Source organism: Maylandia zebra, linkage group LG15 (genome assembly GCF_041146795.1).
Source record: "Maylandia zebra isolate NMK-2024a linkage group LG15, Mzebra_GT3a, whole genome shotgun sequence".
Classification (NCBI taxonomy): Eukaryota; Metazoa; Chordata; class Actinopteri; order Cichliformes; family Cichlidae; genus Maylandia; species Maylandia zebra.
The window spans coordinates 24443065-24463189 of record NC_135181.1 but is presented as its reverse complement, the minus strand read 5'-3'; the positions used below and the strand labels follow the sequence as shown (position 1 = coordinate 24463189).

Sequence of the window (20125 nt, the reverse complement as noted above, 5' to 3'; positions counted from 1 at the left end):
CCACTGCTAATGATTATTGAGTCAGCGTGTGGGAATGCAGTGTCGGCAGTCAAACGTGGGACTCCTCAAACTCACCGTCGTGCTGCTGGATGTTGTCAACAAATAAAAGCTAAATTGCTCTGTGAGGAAGGAGCCTGGAAACATGTCTGGTGGTGTGTCACTGACCTCCTCCAGATCATTGATGTGCATCTCGAGATGGAGGTGAAATTTAAAACCGAATCCAGCTCGTACTGTAAATCCAGCTGGTTCTGTTTTTGATATCAAAAGCTTTTTAAATGAGCCAGACATCAAATTACAGATCGCTCCGGTGCAGTCGGAGACCTCGAGTCTCAGACTCCACATTTTACTCCGTTTCGAAATATATTTCTCTTTGTACATCACTAAATGAGTCTACAGATTAAAGCTTTACATTAATTATACTACTCACATACCAGTTTATTAGGTACAACAAAGTCGGGGTATTTTTTTTTTCTGGTTTCTCTCACTACCTTGAACTACCAGAGTTACTTCACCACTCTTCGTGTGTAACAAACAAAGAGGGTTAAGTTGACGGAGAGCTAAATTAACTCGAAGAAGAAGAAGACTTGCGAGGAACAGATAATTAACTGAACTGGCACAAAATCTAAATTGAAAAAAGGGGCACTGGCAGATCTAATGTGATATATGCACATTTATATGGTTTTTGTTGGCTTTGTTGAGCACTGAGACAGTTTTGTCAGGTGAGAAGAAGCTCCTGGGATGAGAACTAACACGTCCACGTCTGAGTGCACGGTCCTCAGCCAAAAAAGGGTGGCGTGGGAACAAGTCATGGCCTCCAGGGGAGGATTTCAAGCACCTCAGTTTGGAGCAGGAGACTGAGAAGGATTGGGACAGAGATACTGATAGTGGTCTCCTGTAGTCTACACTCCCACCCGCACCTATGAACATGTGCTGTGGGTCATGGAGCTCAGAGTAGAGCTGAAAGGGTCCAGCAGAGGTGGTTCAGACATCCTGGACGCCTCCAAGTTGTTTTGAGCTTGTCTAACTGGGAGGAGACCCATGGACAGATTCAGGACGTCCTGGAGAGATCGCGTGTCTCGACTAGATCGGTGTCCCCCACATGAGTTGTAGGAGGTGGGCTGGCAGAAGGAGGCCTGCTTAGACTGCTCTAATTCCCCGCCTGATTTTTTGTGTTTTTTGTTTTTCAAATGTATTGTATTTCAAAGCTTTATTTACTTATTTAAACTAATTCTTCAGATTTAGATTATAAGTGTAAAAGAGTGATCTGCTGTATTTCTATAGAGACTACCAGCCAGCATATGAAGTGATTAAATTAGCTGCAATATTCAACAACTTCAGATCCAGTAATATCATGTACATGATTCTGCACAAAGACTGCTTTTACTTTGGGTTTTTTGAGGATAGCTGGATCCTAAAAGGTCTTTCACTGCTAGCAGATCCTTTATTCTTGCTCACTGCCTCTTTTTTATGTAATACTGCCTGTGTGAGGGCACAGGATGCTGCACAAGAGCCAGAAAATCATTCACAAAAATTATAGCCAATTTTCACTCATGGTAGATTTTGGTCAACCTCTGTCTTGTTTAAAAAAAAATCCCTGATTTGCCCTGATTTGAAGTCATTTTCACAGAGATTAAACTGGAGATGATGATCTCATCTGCTGCACAGTTTACTTTACGGTTCACAATTAAACATTTATTCAAGTTGCATTACACAGGAGGCAAATCACAAAGCAGGTGCCATCAGTTTAGGCTCATTTATCAATAACAAACGAGATTCTCTGACTCAACGATGACTATGAACGACGATTTGACTTTTATTAGAAACACATCTAAAGAACTCAGAGATTCCTTCTTGGTAACTATGTGTTTTATGTGTGAGAATGAGAAAGCCTTTGTCTCTTCAGTGCCTTTAGCTTCTCCTTCTACACAGTTTTATGTCTTTTTTGCTCAGTTTTATAGATCTTGAAGTCCCATCTCAGGAGGTAGAGGAAACTTCCCATCAAATCCAGCAGTTCATAATTGATTTGTTTCTATATGTGCTTTGGGGCTCGTTTCGCTGACTTTTCTGACAGATTTAAAGCTCCACATCATCTTCAGATATTCACTGATTTGTCAGCAAGTGGCTGAAGCAAACCGAGACCTTCCCACTGGTCAAAAAGCAGCACAGCTGGGAACCTCCGCGCCCCGACAGCAGAACAAACCTTCGCTTTGTAAGAGCGCGCGGGGAAACTACACCTGGGAAAGGAATTTAGTCGTGTTGTTCTTTCGATCCCTCGACAAACAAACAAAACAGGAGTGGGTTTACAAGACGGCAGAGAGGGACCCGTTTTCTCATAAATGTCAAATTTACTAAACAATCATTGAAACTCGTCCATTTTGGGTGTAAAATCTTGAATAAACACTTTGGAAATCTCTGAATTCGCCTTTTGTTCAGAGTCAGTGAAGCAGCTCCAGCTATGGTCTCCTGATACAACAAAGAGCCAAGTGGTTATATCATAGAGGCCGTATTTCATGTGAATTCTGCTGCTTGGTGCACATTTCCTGCACATTAAATGATCAACTGAAGCTGCGATACCGAGGTTATATAAACTCAGTATGACCTTTTACTTTCTAAGACTCAGAGACAGAGAAGAAAAAAACCCTAACCCTTTAAAATTGAGGCCTAAATATTCAGAGATAACAACCTAACAATGTCAATGACAGCAAGACCTGGAGGGTTATGTTTGGGAGTGGTGTTCTGTTATTGGACTTCTGTGCGAATTAGGTTGTCCATAACAAACACCATGTTTGAATATCAGGGTGTACATAAGTGCATGTGGCACCAGGATACTCTAGGCTACAGGTTGATGAACAATTTTGTAATGGTATCACCGGATCTGCTGCCATATGTTCTCTGAACACTTGGATTACCACCTGCTGGTGAATTGGATCAGGCGGCGGAGCAGGATGCTGGACAAACCTGGCATACCTGAAAGTATTGTGAGGTTGTGCTGGTAATGCCTGGCAAAGGCCTAGGTCCATAAGGTCTTCAACTCCCACCTCCGGCAGAACTTTAAAAGCATCCCGAGGGAGACTGGGGAAAGTGAGTCCAAATGGACCATGTTCAGCACCTCCATTGCTGAAGCTGCTGCAAGGAGCTTCAGGTGCAAGGTGGCAACATCAGTACCAGATGGTGGAAATCTGAGGTGAAGGGAGCTATCAAGCTGAAGAAGGAGTCCTATCTATCAGGATTGGTTAGCCTTTGGGACTTCGGAAGAAGCTGATAGATGCCAACTGGCCAAGTAGTATGTGATCCTCCATTTTTACTTAACCTCCTAGGACCTGGAATCCAAAATACTCAATTTTGCTCTACAAGGACCTGATATCTACATTATACTTCTACTGTTCTATCAAAATTATAAACAAATATCCTCATATGTGGCTCTCATTTTTCTTAAAAACAAAAATAAGATAAAAAAAAAATCTGGTAATTCTTTGTTTTTACATTCATCGGGCCCCAATATGCCGAAATATCAAAGACAAATTTAAAATGCATGCCGTGGAAGAGTTCGGGTCTTAGGAGGTTAAGAAACAATTCACCAGCTGGGCCTACGTCCTCATTTTATGTTTGACAAAGGTTTTAGCAGGTAAAGGTGAATGGCTTGGGCAGGAATTGAGCTGCAGTTTGGGGAGGGCCTCCAAGGGGGACTGGTGGCGGCTCCCAGCCTGGCAGATCTCCATGTACTAAATAGAGTTGAAGATGTTAAATAATTGAAAACGGGAGGGAGGGTGGGGCACGTAAACGAGAACGAACAGCTTGTAGGCCTGAGGGAACCTGTATAGATGAGAACCGGAAGGAGCGTGTATGGAGGCGTGGTCCGCTCCTGAAATTCCGATACAATGTATGGATGGCAGCACTGGGACAGGTTAAGAAAAAGGTTTGGATGGACTGCTAAGTTTAACATGTCTTGAAATACAGGTGTCTTCATGTACACACAAAAATATATCAAACTGTGAAACTGATTCACAAATTGCCACAAGTCTGGATTGGAGAGGAGGCAGAGGTCGAGAAATATCACTTCTTTCTGACCTAAACAGTTTTCATTTTCAGTTCTTGCAGTTGATCACTTCAGTCAGCGCCCTCTGGAAACATCCAATGATTTTTTTTAAACAGAGATATTTTAATGTGCTCCCTTGTCATTTTCTCATCCTAACTATGATTTAATTTGTGCAAACTTCCTACATTTATGGCATATAGACACCCTTTTCTAATGTATCTGTACACTGATGATGCCATCATATTCTCATCCACAAACTTACTATGAGGGCCTCGCCTCCAGCGACTGGTCTGTAAGTGATCTTGTAATTCTGGACGGCGCCGGGGGCGGGCTCCCACTTGGCCGTCAGTGAGGTGGTGGTGGCGTTGAAAACCCTCAGGTTTTTGGGCGACGCAGGAAGCACTGGAAGCACACAGGTATGTAGAGTCAGATAAACAGCACCTGTATATGTGTGCGTGAAACGATCGGTGAAAATGATTATGATGATGTTGATGAGGAGGATGATGAAGATGGCAGTTATGATGATGTTCTCACAATCCAGCGGGTCATGGAGCTGGAAGGGTTAATTTTAGGATGAGAGCAGCAGAGTGATGAGGTTTAAACCAGTTCAGAGTGGAGTTGCAGGTCAGGAATGTCTTATTAAATCACTGGTCTCATAAAAATGGAGCTAAAGTTATATTTTTTTACAATAGGAAAAGTCCTAATGCATAAAAAGGATTCTAAAATTGGACACAATAACACAAAAACACAATTATTATGGAAACAACTTCTATAACTGATGATCCTAGACGGGAACTATGATTCATTTGTGGTTTCTAACAAATAAAATTATGGCAACAACAACAACAGCATAACAAAAACAAAATTTGGCAGACATTATAGAAAATTCTGCAGTTTTTAACCAATGCTTTGGGGAAAGCAATAATGATTAGCTGTTTTGCAACAACCTGTCTTTGGGGTTATGATAACGCATTTGTTGATCATAAAAGGTAAATTTAGCAACAGCTGGACACCCTGAAACAAACCAGGGCTCTGAAATTTAGGCATAATAATAAATATGACAAATTTGTGGATCATTCATATAAGTTTTTTCTTTTTGAGTAAAGAGCATCAAAGCACATTTTTGGTAATGAGAGTGGATAAAATTTTTATTTAAAAATCAGATTTAGTTCACTAACCACCATCTCCACTACAGAACCTCTGAACAACATTAAACTGATGACGAATATGTGATGACATAATAAAATGACGTTATAATGTGAGATGAACATGACGGCAGGAATGACAAACATGTTGGGAGGATGAAACAGGAACGAGGACACTCATTCACAGTGATGGAGGTCTGTGGAGGTTGACGTGTTACTGGTCAATTTTCACACTTCTTGCATTTGAAGCCCTGAATTTGCATTCACACCACAATATAGTCCATGTCCGTGTTGCCCCAAACCTGGGGATTTTTTTAAAAAAAAAAGCAGATTTGTTTAAATCTAAGTATGTGTATGGTGTCAAAAACATCAGTGAAAGAAGTTCAGTCATTATAAAGACATGTTTTGGTCTGATATATCACTTAAATAGCTTCTAATTAGCTTGAAAATTGTGTTAAAAACTGCAGTGGTTTAAAATATTTCAAGTTATATTGTAATTTTTAAGCAGTAATTTTTATGTTTTTAAGCAGATACTAGCTGCATGATAGCTAGCAACATTAGTTAGCTAGCGATATTAGTTAGCTACCAAAATTAGTTAGTTAGCCACACTAGTTAGATGTGTTATTTATTCTATTGAAATGCATTGCTTATCATATCTTATCTTTTGTAATCATCATAACATGACATAAATAACTCTTAATTTTGTTTTTTGCCTTGCACATATTTCTATTTTACATGATGACATTTAATACCACAGTGCTTTAGTTACTGCTGTAGTTACTTCTTTAAAATACTAGAACTGTGTATTTGATTAGTAAACAACAGATCTCTGCAAGTTGGCATGATTTTACCTGATATTCAAGTCTTGTGTGAGTTTTTCTGCTAGGGTAAAAAGTAAAACTACACTCTAAGTGCACAAATGCAAATGTTTAGCCAACAGAAATTACTTTTTTTTGGTTGATATGGTTTTGAATCGGTCAGAGCTGAGCCTGCAGTACATTCGTGATAATTTATGTCAACCACGCAGCTGTGACCATCGTGTCTTTTTTGCTGAACTCTTTGCTCAGGATTGAAGTTGGAGAGTTGTGGTGTGAACGCACAGTAAAGCACTAAAATGCATAGACATGCAGTGAAGGATGACTGAAAGAAAAAAAAGAAAGTGTGTTCCCATTAACATCGTCCTGTATGACCACGTTACCATTCCACACAGAAATCATGAACAATACAATGAAAAGGAAGCTGTCCTTCTCATACGACATACCTGGCGGCTTTAACACTAGAAAGACACATTGAGAGGACAACAGTGTTATTTTAAAGTCATACACATCTGTGAAAGTAAAACATTGGGATGATTTGTTGGACGCTGATAAGAAGCGGGGGTTTACTTACGTGTGCGTTCATTTCCCATCAGATCTTCGCTCTCTGACTCATCTGGGTAGATGGCCGTGACGGTGACAGAGTAGTCGGTGTCAGGGTCCAAATTCTCCAGAACGTGGGAGGTTTCGTCGCTATTCAGGATATCCTAGTGACGGGTAAAAACAGCACATACATATGTATCTGTGTGTGTTTATTGCTAACCAGAAGATGTTCTTGGCGCTATGATGTTAGCCTTTCAAAGCAAAAACCTACAAGACTGAGCGCACAGTGAAAACGACAGCTCTTTAGGTCAAAGGTTAAATCTGTCACATGGAGAAAATGTCTGCCTTTGTCTGCCACAGCTTTCTGTTTTATGTTGCCATTTTACAAAGTTTCATAATTCATAGCTTAAAGTTGGAACCCGGCACTGACTTCATCTCATTCACCGATTTTTGTGCTGATGTGCATGTTGGGCCCAAAAACAACTTTGGAGGGCCGAAGCTTAAGCAGTGGAAAACAAAGGGAGCATTATTATTGCTGTGGTCGAACTGGATGTTTTCACTTAATCTTGGCAGTTTTGAGGAGTCTGTGAAACCATAATGGATTGTTCATGAGATTTTTTCCCTTCGGAATGACAGGGTAATTTTGAATTCAAACACTGACATCTTCAGTTTCATGATTGTAACGTAACCAATGCTCGCTGGGCAGAGATCCACACGTTGGTGGTTTTATTCTAGTTGAGAAAATCAGAGCAGCCAACTCAGCGACTGCAGGTGTGCTCGAATGCTGCTTCAAGCTCACGCTTCGGTTTTAATCAGAGAAAGAAAACTCTGCTAAGCTACAGGCAAAAACACCCACAAAGCTCGTTGATTGGTTGGACATGGATGAGACAACTGAAAGCAGATGTTTACCGCTGCTGCAGACAGAGTGCGCTGTCCAAGCAAAGCTCATTTGCATATTTTGAGACAAAGTACTAAAGCGGGTTTATTTACCCAGCTGCTGATAACAAATACAAATGTAACATGAAAAAAAAACTAATTCTGATATCATAGAAGTTAACATGCCAGGTGTCTTTGGCCTCAGCCAGCTGACGTAACGTTTCAAGATCCTTCACCTTCTCACAGCACACAGTTTGTTTGTTTTTGTCTGTTTTCCATCTTCTTTTTCCTTTCACCCTAAATTAACTGTGGCAGCTGGCTGTTCCTCCCTGAGCCTCGCTTTGTTGGAAGTTTCATCCTGTTAAAAGGCAGTCCCCCACCATCACCAGTTACTGCTCACTGGGCATCCTCTGGCTGCTGCTATTCTCTCGCTAACATTTTAGGGCCTTTATCTTGTAGAAGGTACAATGTAGAAAACCTTGAGGTGACTGTTGTTGTGAATTCATGTTATAGAAATTAAAAATGTATTTAAATGAGCTGAATTATCATGAGATATCTTAAAAAATGTGTTCATCTAATGCATAGGTTCACTGATCTCTCTTGAAAAAGAGATGAGACATTATTAAAAACGCACCCACAGCCACAGCCTGAATCGGTCTGTGAGGTAAAGTATCTGCAGAGACAAACACATGGCTGGAGCTACACCATGAAAATGTGCAAAACTTCAGCCAAGAAGATCTGAGATGATCTCAACCACAAGACAAGGTTAGTTATTATTATGTTACTCACTATGAAAAGTAATTATCCTAGTCTGCTATCTTAGTTAAGTCCACAGTTAAACTGTGCGTGTCGGGGTCATCATGGCCATCATAGTTTACACGCTGAGGTTTTGAAAGTGTAGCTTAAAGGTGTGCTACACATGAACAATGCTGACAAAAAGCTGCAAAAGCGCAGAATGACAACTGAATAGCATTCTGGACTCACGCCTATGAAAACAAAAGAAGTAATAAAGCACTTCAGTGTGTTGAAATGATGAAGCCTCAGCCAATGCACTAGACACTTAGATCTGAATAAACAGTGTTATCGGATGGTTTACGTGTCATCTTTTAACAAGCACATACACACATGCAGTTTGTTCTGGAAAAAGCTTGAAAATCTGATGTCGCTGCCAATAGAAACTCTGTATTCAGACATGGAAAGAACTTCTTCTGCTGCAGTCTTTGTCCCGACTCATTTGAGCACAGACATTTTATAGACATGGCCAGGCTGGTCGCATCATCACCCACTTACCTGCTGGAAGTCTGTCTCCCCCCTTTTAACCCAGCCAACACGGTAAAGGGACACGTCGGGGCCTCCGTGTTCCCATGTGACTCTGAACGAGGACTGGGTCACCTCAGAGAACCGCAGGTTCTTGGGCGCAGGAACAACATCTGTAAACATGGACCGAAATGAGACAGAGGATGTCTTAGTGATGATGCAACAGCATGTGAAGAGTCCCTTTTTTATATTATTACATAAAGTTAAAGATATAAAAACACTTAATATTACATTATAAATATAACCCTACACATCATCTAAAGACTTTTTAGTGTAGACCAACCTTCATGTGATTGCCACTTTCCTAAATCAAACCTTGATTTTGTTTCACTTCATTTGTTCAAACGAAAAACTTAACCGAGTCTGGTTTTTTGTAGAGGTGGAGGATGCTCTGTTAGGATTGTTCCTGCTTTTGCTATAACCAGAATTCTGCACTCATTCTTTGATGAGTGCAGGATGACCAAAAAATATAAAATGTAGATTCATACCTGTGATGGCGCTGCCGAGCATCGGGGTCGCAGGACCGTCGTCATAGATCGGGGTGACAGCTAGATCATATTCTGTCTGGGAAATGAGGCTGGACAGCACCAGGGTGGTAATGTCGCCATTAACTTCGATCTGTCAAAGGCAAAATTTAATTATTAGTGACTCTTTTTAAAAAAAAAAATCACTCAGAGGTTGGACAGCTACATTTAGACCCACAGTCCTGAAATACCCACAGACTTTGCAGTAAATAAAACGTGGGGGCATTTGTAGCTCAAAAGATAGAGAGAGCTGTCTACAAACTGGAAACTCAATGCTTTGATCACCAGTTCCTACACCCTGCATGCCAAACTGTCCTGATGCCTGATGGGTTATAAAAACAAACCCTAAAGCCACTGAATAAAATACCACATGAACTGATGAATGTGACCACAGTTTAATTTCTAATGCAAAACTAAAAAACTAACACAGTTCTCTTTGCCGATTAGCTGGAACATTCATTCCTGCCACAGACCGACGCCTTTAACAGAGCTGTAAGCAGTTTTAAACTATCAGTTTAAGAGAAGAGCTTTATGGAACAGGTGAAAGGTGAACATGGTTAATATATAACAATTTTAATTTCATTTTAATTTCTCTGTCTGTATGTGATGCAAGCAAATGACTGAATAACTAAGCAAAGTTAAAATTAGAAACAGACACTGCAGTTCCTCTGAAGGCCACTTGAGGCTGGCTCCAAAACAGTGTCAGTCTCCATAGACTCTAGTGGTAAAATGTGCAATATTATATACACATCTACAGCCTGAGACAAAAACATTTTTGATCTCTCTAAGGAGGGAGATTTGTTATATTTCACATCTTCTAAATGGACGTCATGGCTTGGGTCACTGTTTGGTGAACTTTAAATGTCATAATCCTCCCCAGATAGATAAAAAAAATTACTAAATAAGACTTTTATTTGATTATATGTGGCCTTGAGTTAACAGCAGCGCCGTCTGATTTATTGTGTGATGTAGTTGAGAGGTTTTTGAAAGTAGGCTTTGAGTTTATGAGTCAGATTCAAATATTTACCAACTGAGATGAAAGCAAAGAACGTAAAAGACGTGCACTTGTAGGGTCAGAGAATAGTAGGTCATCAAATAAATCAGCGAAAAGCTTTGACATATTAAAGCGCAGAGACAGTCTCCACAGTCGGATTTTTCATTTCAGCAGAGAGTTAAGTTAACTCGGGCATACATCCAGATGTGTGGGCTTCCTCTATAGAGACAAGAAGCCTTCAGCACTAATCCTTAAGAGGAGTCGAGCTGTTTCGCGTCATCTATCAGAATCTTCTGGAAATGTCAGGTATCCACGGACGGCACCGTCAGCTGCCGAGTCATCCCAGACTGTTTGTCCTCTGCTGACATCCAAGTGAGAAGTTATGAGGACAGAGTGGAGCTGGGATGATGGAGTCAGGCTGGGCTGGCTGCAGCAGTCAGCGTGCTTCTGCCAGCAGACTGCGTTTCTCATAAGCACCAGGCCAACAAAGAGGAGCTGCAAGGTCGGCCGTAACTCATCACTTTCCCAGAACGAAGATATCTCTGCTGAGTAAAACTTCACCCATATGAGGCTCTCTGTGAGGCTTTATTGTTCAACGCCAACCCTCAATGACCTTACAAACAATACAAGCACTTTCAAACAGACGCAACTTTTTATTCGATGAGGGAGTGACAGCTGATACGTGCCAATGGAAAAAGATCACAGCTGCACTTACTGAGCCTGATTTAGAAAAGTTGGACGTCACACTTCTCCTCACACATAAAGTCCTGATCGATCAGGCTCCGTCGTGTGTTAAAGACCTCTTAGTATCATTTTATCCCTGCAGACCACTTCACTTTCAGACTGCAGGCATATTTGTAGTTGCAGAGTTTCTGAAAGCCGAACAGGAGGCAGAGGCCTCAGCTTTCTGTGGAACCATCTCCCCGCATCATTTCGGGAGACAGACGGCCTCTGTACTATTACAATTAGGCTTTAAACTTCTAGTTAGGGCTGACTCAGGTGACCTTGAACCGTACCTTCTTCATGTTGCTATAGCAGGGGTGTCAAACTCAAATACACAGTGGGCCAAAATTCAAAACTGGAACAAAGTCGCGGGCTAACATTGATATTTATTGAAATATATTTATTCCTCCAGATATAAGAATGAATCTTTTCTTATGGACTCAAACACGTTTTGCTGAAAAACTGAATATGGAACACGCAAAGCTTAATACTAAACAATATATATATTAGCTGTATAATACCAGTAGGCCAGCTCTAATAGTCATTTGGTATGGCTTCGCGGGCCAAATGTAATTAGGCTGCGGGCAAAATTTGGCCCGCGGGCCAGAGTTTGACACCTATGTGCTATAGGCTCCAGCTGCCGATAGACTTCCCATGATGCACTGAGCATTTCTCCTCCTCTCCTCTTTAAGTTTGTGTGTTGATGCTGATTCTACTGGGATTCTTCTTCCTGTTAAAAAGGGAGTTTTTCCTCCCCACTGTTTGCAAGTGCTTATTTTCTTAATGTTGTAAGGTCTTCACCTTATAATATAGAAGGCCTTTGAGAGCACTTTTATTGTGAAGTATGACTATATGAATAGAATGGAAACATATTGAATTAAAATAAAGACGTCCAATTTAATGCACTCTGGAAACAGACAGACATCAGTTACAGCCACTAGGTGCCCTCTCACAGTCCTTTTATCATCCATTCTGATCAGTGACTTGGAGATTGTGTAGGAGAACTGTGCGGTGCAAAAAAGTGCATAAACTCTATTGTTGGAATCAACATTCTGGTTACATTTGGTTACATTTTATTTTAAATTAAATCCTGATCTTTTCCTGAGCTTAACCAGGTAGTTTTCATGCCTTAACACAACTAAAACAGGGACATGGGGTTAAAGCCTACTTCCCCTCAACCTCCTTAAGCTGATTTTTGCTTCTTCTTTCAAACGAAAAACTCATTATTTCCTTCAATGAACAAACAATCAGCACTGAATAAGGTGACGACTTAGGAGGCCACATACTGGTGCTTTCTATGGGACGGACATGAATGGGAGGCATGCTGGTTCTCATTTTATCACTGATTAATCTACAAATGAATATTCAAATCAATAAACTGAATTAATAGTTTTGTCCAAAATCTAAGCCTGTTCAGTTTATAATAAGTTGAAGCAGTGAAAAGCAGCAAATCCTGACATTACAGAGCTGAAACCTGAATATCTAATGTATGTGCCTAGAAATGACTGTGACTAATCAATTATTTTGCGCTTTCAAACCTAGAAAGTGTAATAAACCACGACCATGAAATATATTGATCATAACTCCGCCCATAATTAACCCTTGTATGGTGTTCGGGTCTGTGAGACCCGTGTTCAGTTTTTTTCAAAAGAAAAATTAAACAATTAATTATTTTTTCACGTGTAAATGTGTTGTGTCTTTCCACTCACTCCACTTGATTATAACTGATTTATTTATAACATTTTATATAAAAGAAAAACGAGAAGCACATTAATTCATAAATGTGATCTAACAAAGGGAAAGGGAAAAAATTAACCATGTTTGCTGTTCATATGTCTTGTAATTGGGATGAAGTAAACATCTGTTGAGTAATTTAACATAAAATTGTTTGATAGTGTTAATTTGGAAAGCCAAAACTCTAGCGGGTCCACCAGACCCATGAACACTGGCTGAGTAACAAAAATACGAACACCACACAAGGGTTAAACAACTGCTGCATTAGCACTCCCTCTGAGGTTTTTCATGTATTTGTCATGTAACCCTGCAGTGGAGCTAGCACACCATCATAAAGCCACAGCTGTACCTCTTTCACTTCTCCTTCCTCAGGTTTGTAGGTGATGATGTATTTGCGGACGGGTCCAGGAGCAGCATCCCAGTTGAGCCTCATGGTGCTGTGAGTAACGTCGCTGATTCTCAGTTGTCCGGCAGCCGGCCTGGGCACTGCGGGAAGACAGGGCAAAGGAAACGTTAACCACCCTGAGTGAAGCTCAACAACATCTCCTCACTCTCAGCATTGTTGTGAAGACATTCAAAGACACTGCCGGCTGACGCTGTGAGGCCAAAACTGAAGAGCTGAAAAACAGACAGCAGCTTATTTTTTCTTTTTTCTTTTTTTAAAGAAAGCGGTCCTGCTTTGGTTTGTAGTGCATCTGTTTTCTATCGATAAGTTCTCAATCCAAAATTTCGGAGACGAGATCCAGCTCTTATAAAACAACAGCTGACATGAAATAAAACTCCGAAACCCCTTACCTTTCCTAAAAACCATTTCTGAGAAAAAAATGATCCAGGATGGAAGTTCTGATTTCAAGTAAACACTTTAGAAAAGTGGGGGGAGGGATTTTAAATATTTGAATTCTTTCTGAGACGGAGCGGGTCTGCGGACAGCTTTAACATAGTTGAGCTCTTTGAGGTTTGTAAGAACATGACCAGTGTACGATATGAGTTGGCTACTAAACCACTGTAGTTTACTAACCTTTCTTGTTTTATTTGTGTGGTGCTTTGCACTAACTAGTAGATATCTACTTCTATTTCTTTGTTGCTCCTGTAAAGTTTATAGATATAGTTTGCTAAGAAATCTAGAAAGCTAAATATGGACATTTGCGGCTCCAAAAAATCAAGATGATGATGGATATAAAGGTAAATTGGAGGATGATGAACTAATCACCAGCACATTGGTTCAGCGGTTAGCACTGACTCACAGACAGACGGCTCACGGTCCGACTGAGGCTGACTGTTTTATGCTTTTGGATCACTGAAAAGAACTGAAGCAGCTTCTAAAGACCTGATTATTCCTTCAGCTAAAATACTGCTACTGGACAGTTTTTAATGAGTTTCTAATAGCATTTTTCCTTCTATCGTGACTACTTGACACCCAGGCTGATAGCTACACTCCATCTACCTTCACCTGTCCAGTGTTTGGCTTGCTGATGGAGTTTTAATCCACCGACATTACAGGAGCTCTGATCCTATTAAATATCCTCAGAGATCACATTTTAAACAGTTAAAATCAGTTTAATGTTACATACAGGTGACTCCCGTGCCCTCCAGAGGCTCGCTGGTGGCTTCTCCGTACACAGCGTAAATTCTGATGTTGTACGCTGTGTTTGGTATCAGCTGCTCCAACTGGGTACTGGTTACATCTCCAACACGTAGCTGCACAGGGACAGAGGTGAAGGAAATTGACCGTCGGAACTAGCATACATTGAAACTGGAAGAACGGCTGAACTTGGTGTGCACAGACAAAAGAGTCGTCAAAATATTTTTTAGCATAAATAAAAACAATCAATAAGTAGCTAATAGTCCTAATGATAGTAACTTTAACAATGGCCCAGGTAACAAGTATAATACATGGATATAACAGGGGTTTTGTCTCTTACACTTCGGGGTCACCATTGGGGTCTTTGAACGTAAGCCGATAACCTCACTGATTATTCATTAAACCTTTCAATATGCATCTTCTTCTTTTAAATCACACATTAAACACAAAAAAGCAAGAAATTTTTTGAGAAATTTGATATAAAAGGGTCTTCACGAAATTGTATGTCAAATAACATGTGCTGCAAAGTAAGTTAATGCTCCCCTCTACTTCACAGTTGCCGCCTGATTTCCAGTAAAGACCACCTCACTGTAAATTTAATCATCCTTTAAATTTTCCTCAGCTGTATAATCGCAAATGTAGGTTAACACCAAAGAGGCATTCAGTCCCATCTGTTCTGTTTATGTCATCTCGATGACTTCAGGCCATGAGCTAATCCTTGCCATTACCCAGCGTGTCTGAGGGCTCTGCTCTTCATAGGCCTGGCCTGAGCCGGGCTGCAGAGGTCTACTTCCTCATTGTATCCACATCTGGAAGTAGTAAGGTGATGCAAGCAGAAGCCGGCTAATATCAAATAAATGTGGAAAACCTCAACACGCAAATAAAGAGATGTGTCAGATTTGTGTCGATCTACGTGCGAGTGTCCCTGTGTTGTGGTGAATTTGTGACATTGTGGGAACATTATTAAGTTTACTTACTCACATTGTTGGGACTGGGATCATAAATACAGTTTGCAGACCCAAACCATTGTCAGGGATAAAGTACTGTAACCTCGGTGTTCGTGTACCTCACTCTCCAGCTGAGGCTCGGAGGCATTGATGGAATTGTACAGCAGCATGTAGCCGGTGGCGCCGACTACTCCGTCCCAGCTGACCCTCATGGAGACTGAGGTCTCATCATACACGTTCATGTTCTTCACTGTGTACAGCGGCACTGAGGGGACAAAAACAGTCAGTTTAACACACGGCACAGCCATGGTCTTCTTTGGCTTTGCTAAACAGTAACAGAGGGGACAAATCTCTGTGTTTTTTGGTTCAGGCACAGAAATTAATTCCGTTTTTCAGATTTTCTGGATTAACGCTCCTTGATCTTTTAGTTATAATATGCAGAGGTGGTTTTGGTACAATAACAGGATAATGACCCCAACAGACCCAAAATGTCCCAAAGTGATCTTAAAGCTTCGGGCTTTTGATGGCTTCTGTTTTTTCAGGATATTTTTCAGGACTTATTCGTTACTTTTTGTTGGATGTCACATAAAAAAGCTAACCAACACGTTTCATGGAAACACAGAGATATAGAAGATAAAACCAGGTTAACACAGAAAGGTATTTGCTGAAGAAATCTGGCTTCTTGGACACACAGATGTCAAAATAGTTAAAAAATTTTGAATGTGCTTTTATTTGATAAAAGATGAATAAATACAGAAGAGAAGTTTTTTAAAAATAATAATAATAAAAAAACAGTGTGCTCCTAAATCCTGATCTTAAATAGTGCATAGTTAGAATTAATAAAGTCCATGAAACTGCAGTTCCTCTAATGGCCACTTGAGGCTCTGAAAGCCATGTTAAAAAGTCCAACTTTACTGCAGAACTAAACATGTTTACAGCCTCGGCTTTAGTCTCTATGGATATTTTCCCTGCATAACAACTGTATGGCGGGTGAACTCATCCATCTGGAAACTTGATTAGGAGCACGGCCACTTGAAATTACAGGTATCCTGATACATTACAGGCAGCTATAGCTGATTACTGTCTGCTAGGCTCGTAGACAGTATAAAGGTGGATTTTCCCATGGAAGATCTGCACTGGCTTCACATTTCAGACTGAGAAGCTATATTCATTATTCAGGTCTATGGTTTGGCCTCACCTCTGCTGAACTGGACTTCTGATGTGTTTGTGCCTTTTGGAGCATTATTCTTGGAATTATCTGATAATATGGCTCGCTTTGTGGTACACACTGTTCAAGAAGTTTGGGCTTCAGTCTTGACGAGTGAATATTTTATCAGGCTACTTATGAATTTTGGAGAGTGGAGAAACAATCCTGCTTAAGCCTCTGAGGTTTAAGATAGGCTATGAAGCTCCCAGCACACAGTTTTAGTGCTGATGTTAATGCCAGAGGCAATGTCTCTCAGAAAGGTTTGTAAAGGCAGACAGTGCTTGATTTTATACACCTGTGGCAATGGGACTGAAAGCACCTGAAATCAAAGAATAAGCTTTGTTTCTCAGTACTTTTGCCCTTATAGTGTAGCATAGTTAGATTTAGGGCAGGGATCATCACCAATGATGACCATCATGAGATCATCATTAATGACTTAGAGCAGGGGAATCAAACATAAGGTCCAGGGGCCAGTTGAGACTTCTATCTGGAGTCTAATATTGGACTTTTGTGGATCCGAACAGGCTTTTTGCTGTCTCTGCCCCTCTTCAACTGTCCAACCACTCCAACACCCGTGAAACATAACAGCAGTGCACACATTACGTCCGGCACAGAACAAGAAGGTACAGAGGTGAAGAGGAAATACTCACATGTGGTCTCAGTGCCCTTCAGAGGCTCGCTGTTCACCTCGCCAACCACAGAGTAAACATTGACAATGTATTCGGTCCGATGCGACAGTTTCTGCAGCACTAAGGTGTTCACGGATCCGTCGACCAGCACCTGAAATGATAAAGGACTGGTTATCATTCCATAGCTGGTAAATTTCACCTCAGAAAGTAAAAAAAAAACAGAGTGCCTGGGATCAAAAACCAAAGAAGCCTCTCTTCGTGATGTCTGTGAAGGTTCTCAGTCATCCAGGTCATCGTAGTCAAAGGAGCTTACAAAGAAAAGCGTCTGGACTTCTTTAAGTTGCTTGAAGACGTTTCACCTCTCACCTCTCTTCGTGATGTCATTAAAACTTTTATCTGTCTTTTCACCGTTGGATAATTGTAGTCTGTTGAGCCTGAATCTATTGTGCTGGTGGGAAAGTCCTCGTGCGGGATGTTCAACTTGGCTTTGAAATAGCGTCACATTCCTGCACTATTCTGCTGGAAAATCAAACCCAGCCGAGAAATAACAAACAAACACAAAGAGTCTGCAGCTTCTCAGGCTGGTGGGCTCTTCAGTTTGGTAATCTGGAAAATATCTCCCTCTTATCAAGTTATTTGTGTCTGTGATTCATTAAGCTCAACCTGTTTCCAATGGATCTCGACCACAGTTTTTCTTGACTCCACTGGTGTGACCTTACCTTAATCTTTATTGAATCAGACACTCAAGATTATCAAAATAGGATGGGAAACAAGCTGATACATTCTCTTTATTTATTTATTTTTTAGCACAAACTTTAGATTTAATTTACTGGAAGCAACCATAAAGATATATTTGTTTGCAATGTGGAGCCAGGATTATACTTGCTTGCAGAGCAGTGAACCCTTGCTCTGGTAAAGCCACTGTGATCTGTAAAGCCACTGTAATGTGCCTATAATACTTATAAGATCTCTCAGTATGATCATCTGCTTTGTAACAGATGAACATACTTCAATACATTAAAATAAAAAAAGGTTTGTTTTGCAATAGTTTTTCTGGTCCAGCCCACCTGAGTTTACATTGGGATACATGCAGCACATTAAATAAAGGGAGTTTCAGCTGATATGAACACTCACATCACATACCATGCTATTGTGGGTTAAAACTAGCTGATAATGACCAATAATATACACACACACACACACCATACGAGCAACTCCAAACACAGGGGTAATCTTCTTAATCGTGTATTATTTTTCCTGACACAGAGATCAGATTGAACAGGACCCAAGAGTAAAAGTTTAGACATTTAATATTTGTGCTGGGTTTTCATGAATGTACGTGTTTGTTTTTCTTGTGTCCTGCTTCCTTCTGAGCTGTCACAGTATCAGTCATTCGCTTATCATAATCCAAGGACTTTATGTTCACAATATTGGAAATTTGAGTTATAATAATAATAATTTTAGAGTCAACTTTACTTTGTTTATTGTGTACTTCTTTTCTTCTTTCTGGCAAATGATGACACTCTAAATATGAGACTCTGTAACCAAACCTTTAAAAAAATAACAATTACATAGTTTTGTTATAATGATATCGATCCTAGCATCAGGTTTTCAGAGACAAATCCCACTCATCGATTTTTAGTGTCTTTGCCTAAAACAGCAGCTGCACGGGTTGATCGTACATTTTTAAGACTTAAAATTAAGCCAAGAACACACTTCACTCACCGCACAGCCCCTTCTTTGTCTATTAATTTAACGCATTTCTATTTTTCCTTTTGAATATACACAGTTATATACGAGTTCCACCTCGTGGCAGCACGCTATGGCCTCTGTGCTGACCCTCCTTGTAACGGGCTGAAGTGGGTGTAAATCCCAGCAGATAAGGTCTGCACTAATACCCAACGCTGTTCAAGCAGTCCAATGTAAACATGTTAATGAAAAGTGGCTGCAGGGGAGGCATCCTGGCTCAGTGTGAATCTATAACATTAAACCAAATAGATGGAGTGAAATCATCGCAGGCTCTGCCTGACCAGAGCCAGTAAAGGGTCCAGTAACGTGTTGTTAAAGACACAACTGACAACAGATCACGTCTAAACTCAGCGTAGGTTCAGTAAACCAGCCAGGATCCACATTTCAGATCCTGGGGGCCACCTAAAGTGCAGTTTTGAATAAAAGCCAGACCTGGGTGTTTGGAAACTCACCCGAGAGTCTGTTTTTGTGTGAGGGAGGGCGGGAGGGAATTTAGCGTTAATTAGTCTGTTTTTGTGCAACTGTCATTATCTGAAATTTACAGGAAGCTGTGGTTTTGGTTTCCTATAAACAAACAAAAGAATTATCTAATTAGCTAATAGGAGCCAAAGGGAATTAATAAGAAAACAAGTTGCTGTTTGATATTCAGAGAATGATCCAACAGCTGGCAAACATAAAGTTTACCGTCACAGGAAGCAGACTGAGCGGATTCTTCTAAGTCCTGTAAAATACTCCAATTATCTGAAGGTCTTTTGACCATTTAGAGATGGAACAATAGAATGGATACCAGACAACAATGACATAACCGACTTTATACCGAAACCAGGTGGAGGATGCGAAGAGGAAAAAATAGGGTACTGCCTCTCTCCTCATTTATCCTCATCATACCTTTAAACAGTGTGTTATGTTCGAGATTGCTTTAGATCATTTTCTTGGAGCGTATCTTTTGACTTTAATTTCCTGTTTCCTCATCTCTATCTCCTTACTTTAGTTTTTTTTTTATGTCAATTAAATTTTATTGTGACTGGTATCTGACGAGTTAAACCTTGTTGCCTGGTTTTAGAGAGGGTGAGCTTCATCTCACCTCCTCGGTGGGTCCCCCGGCCGCCATCACGTAAGTGACACGGAATTGGTCCACGGGACCGTCAGGTGGAGTCCAGGTAGCGCGGAAAGAGCTCTGCGTCACCTCCGAGGTCACCAGGTTGGTGGGCGCTGCCACTGACTCATCATCTGAAAAGAAACAAACGGCACAGATATTGGGATCCACAAATCTGCCCTCGCTCCTCTGACAGTAAAGCTCCTGG

General features: G+C 40.7%; 1 protein-coding gene across 4 annotated transcripts in view; it reads right to left on the bottom strand.

The window, feature by feature from the left end:
- The window catches only part of col12a1b (collagen, type XII, alpha 1b), a 149264-nt gene that overhangs the window by 79375 nt on the left and 49764 nt on the right, over positions 1-20125 (bottom strand). For 3 of the 4 annotated variants that reach the window (XM_024799003.2, XM_024799001.2, XM_076874176.1), the window contains exons 21-30: positions 19906-20051; positions 17094-17223; positions 15356-15501; positions 14279-14405; positions 13057-13193; positions 9221-9350; positions 8706-8845; positions 6571-6703; positions 6443-6457; positions 4299-4438 (exon numbers count right to left, since the gene is read on the bottom strand). In XM_024799003.2, coding sequence (XP_024654771.2) covers positions 4299-4438; positions 6443-6457; positions 6571-6703; positions 8706-8845; positions 9221-9350; positions 13057-13193; positions 14279-14405; positions 15356-15501; positions 17094-17223; positions 19906-20051 — 1244 coding nt within the window. The remainder of the gene's footprint in view (positions 1-4298; positions 4439-6442; positions 6458-6570; positions 6704-8705; positions 8846-9220; positions 9351-13056; positions 13194-14278; positions 14406-15355; positions 15502-17093; positions 17224-19905; positions 20052-20125) is intronic. The other variant, XM_024799002.2, reaches the window with a different exon arrangement.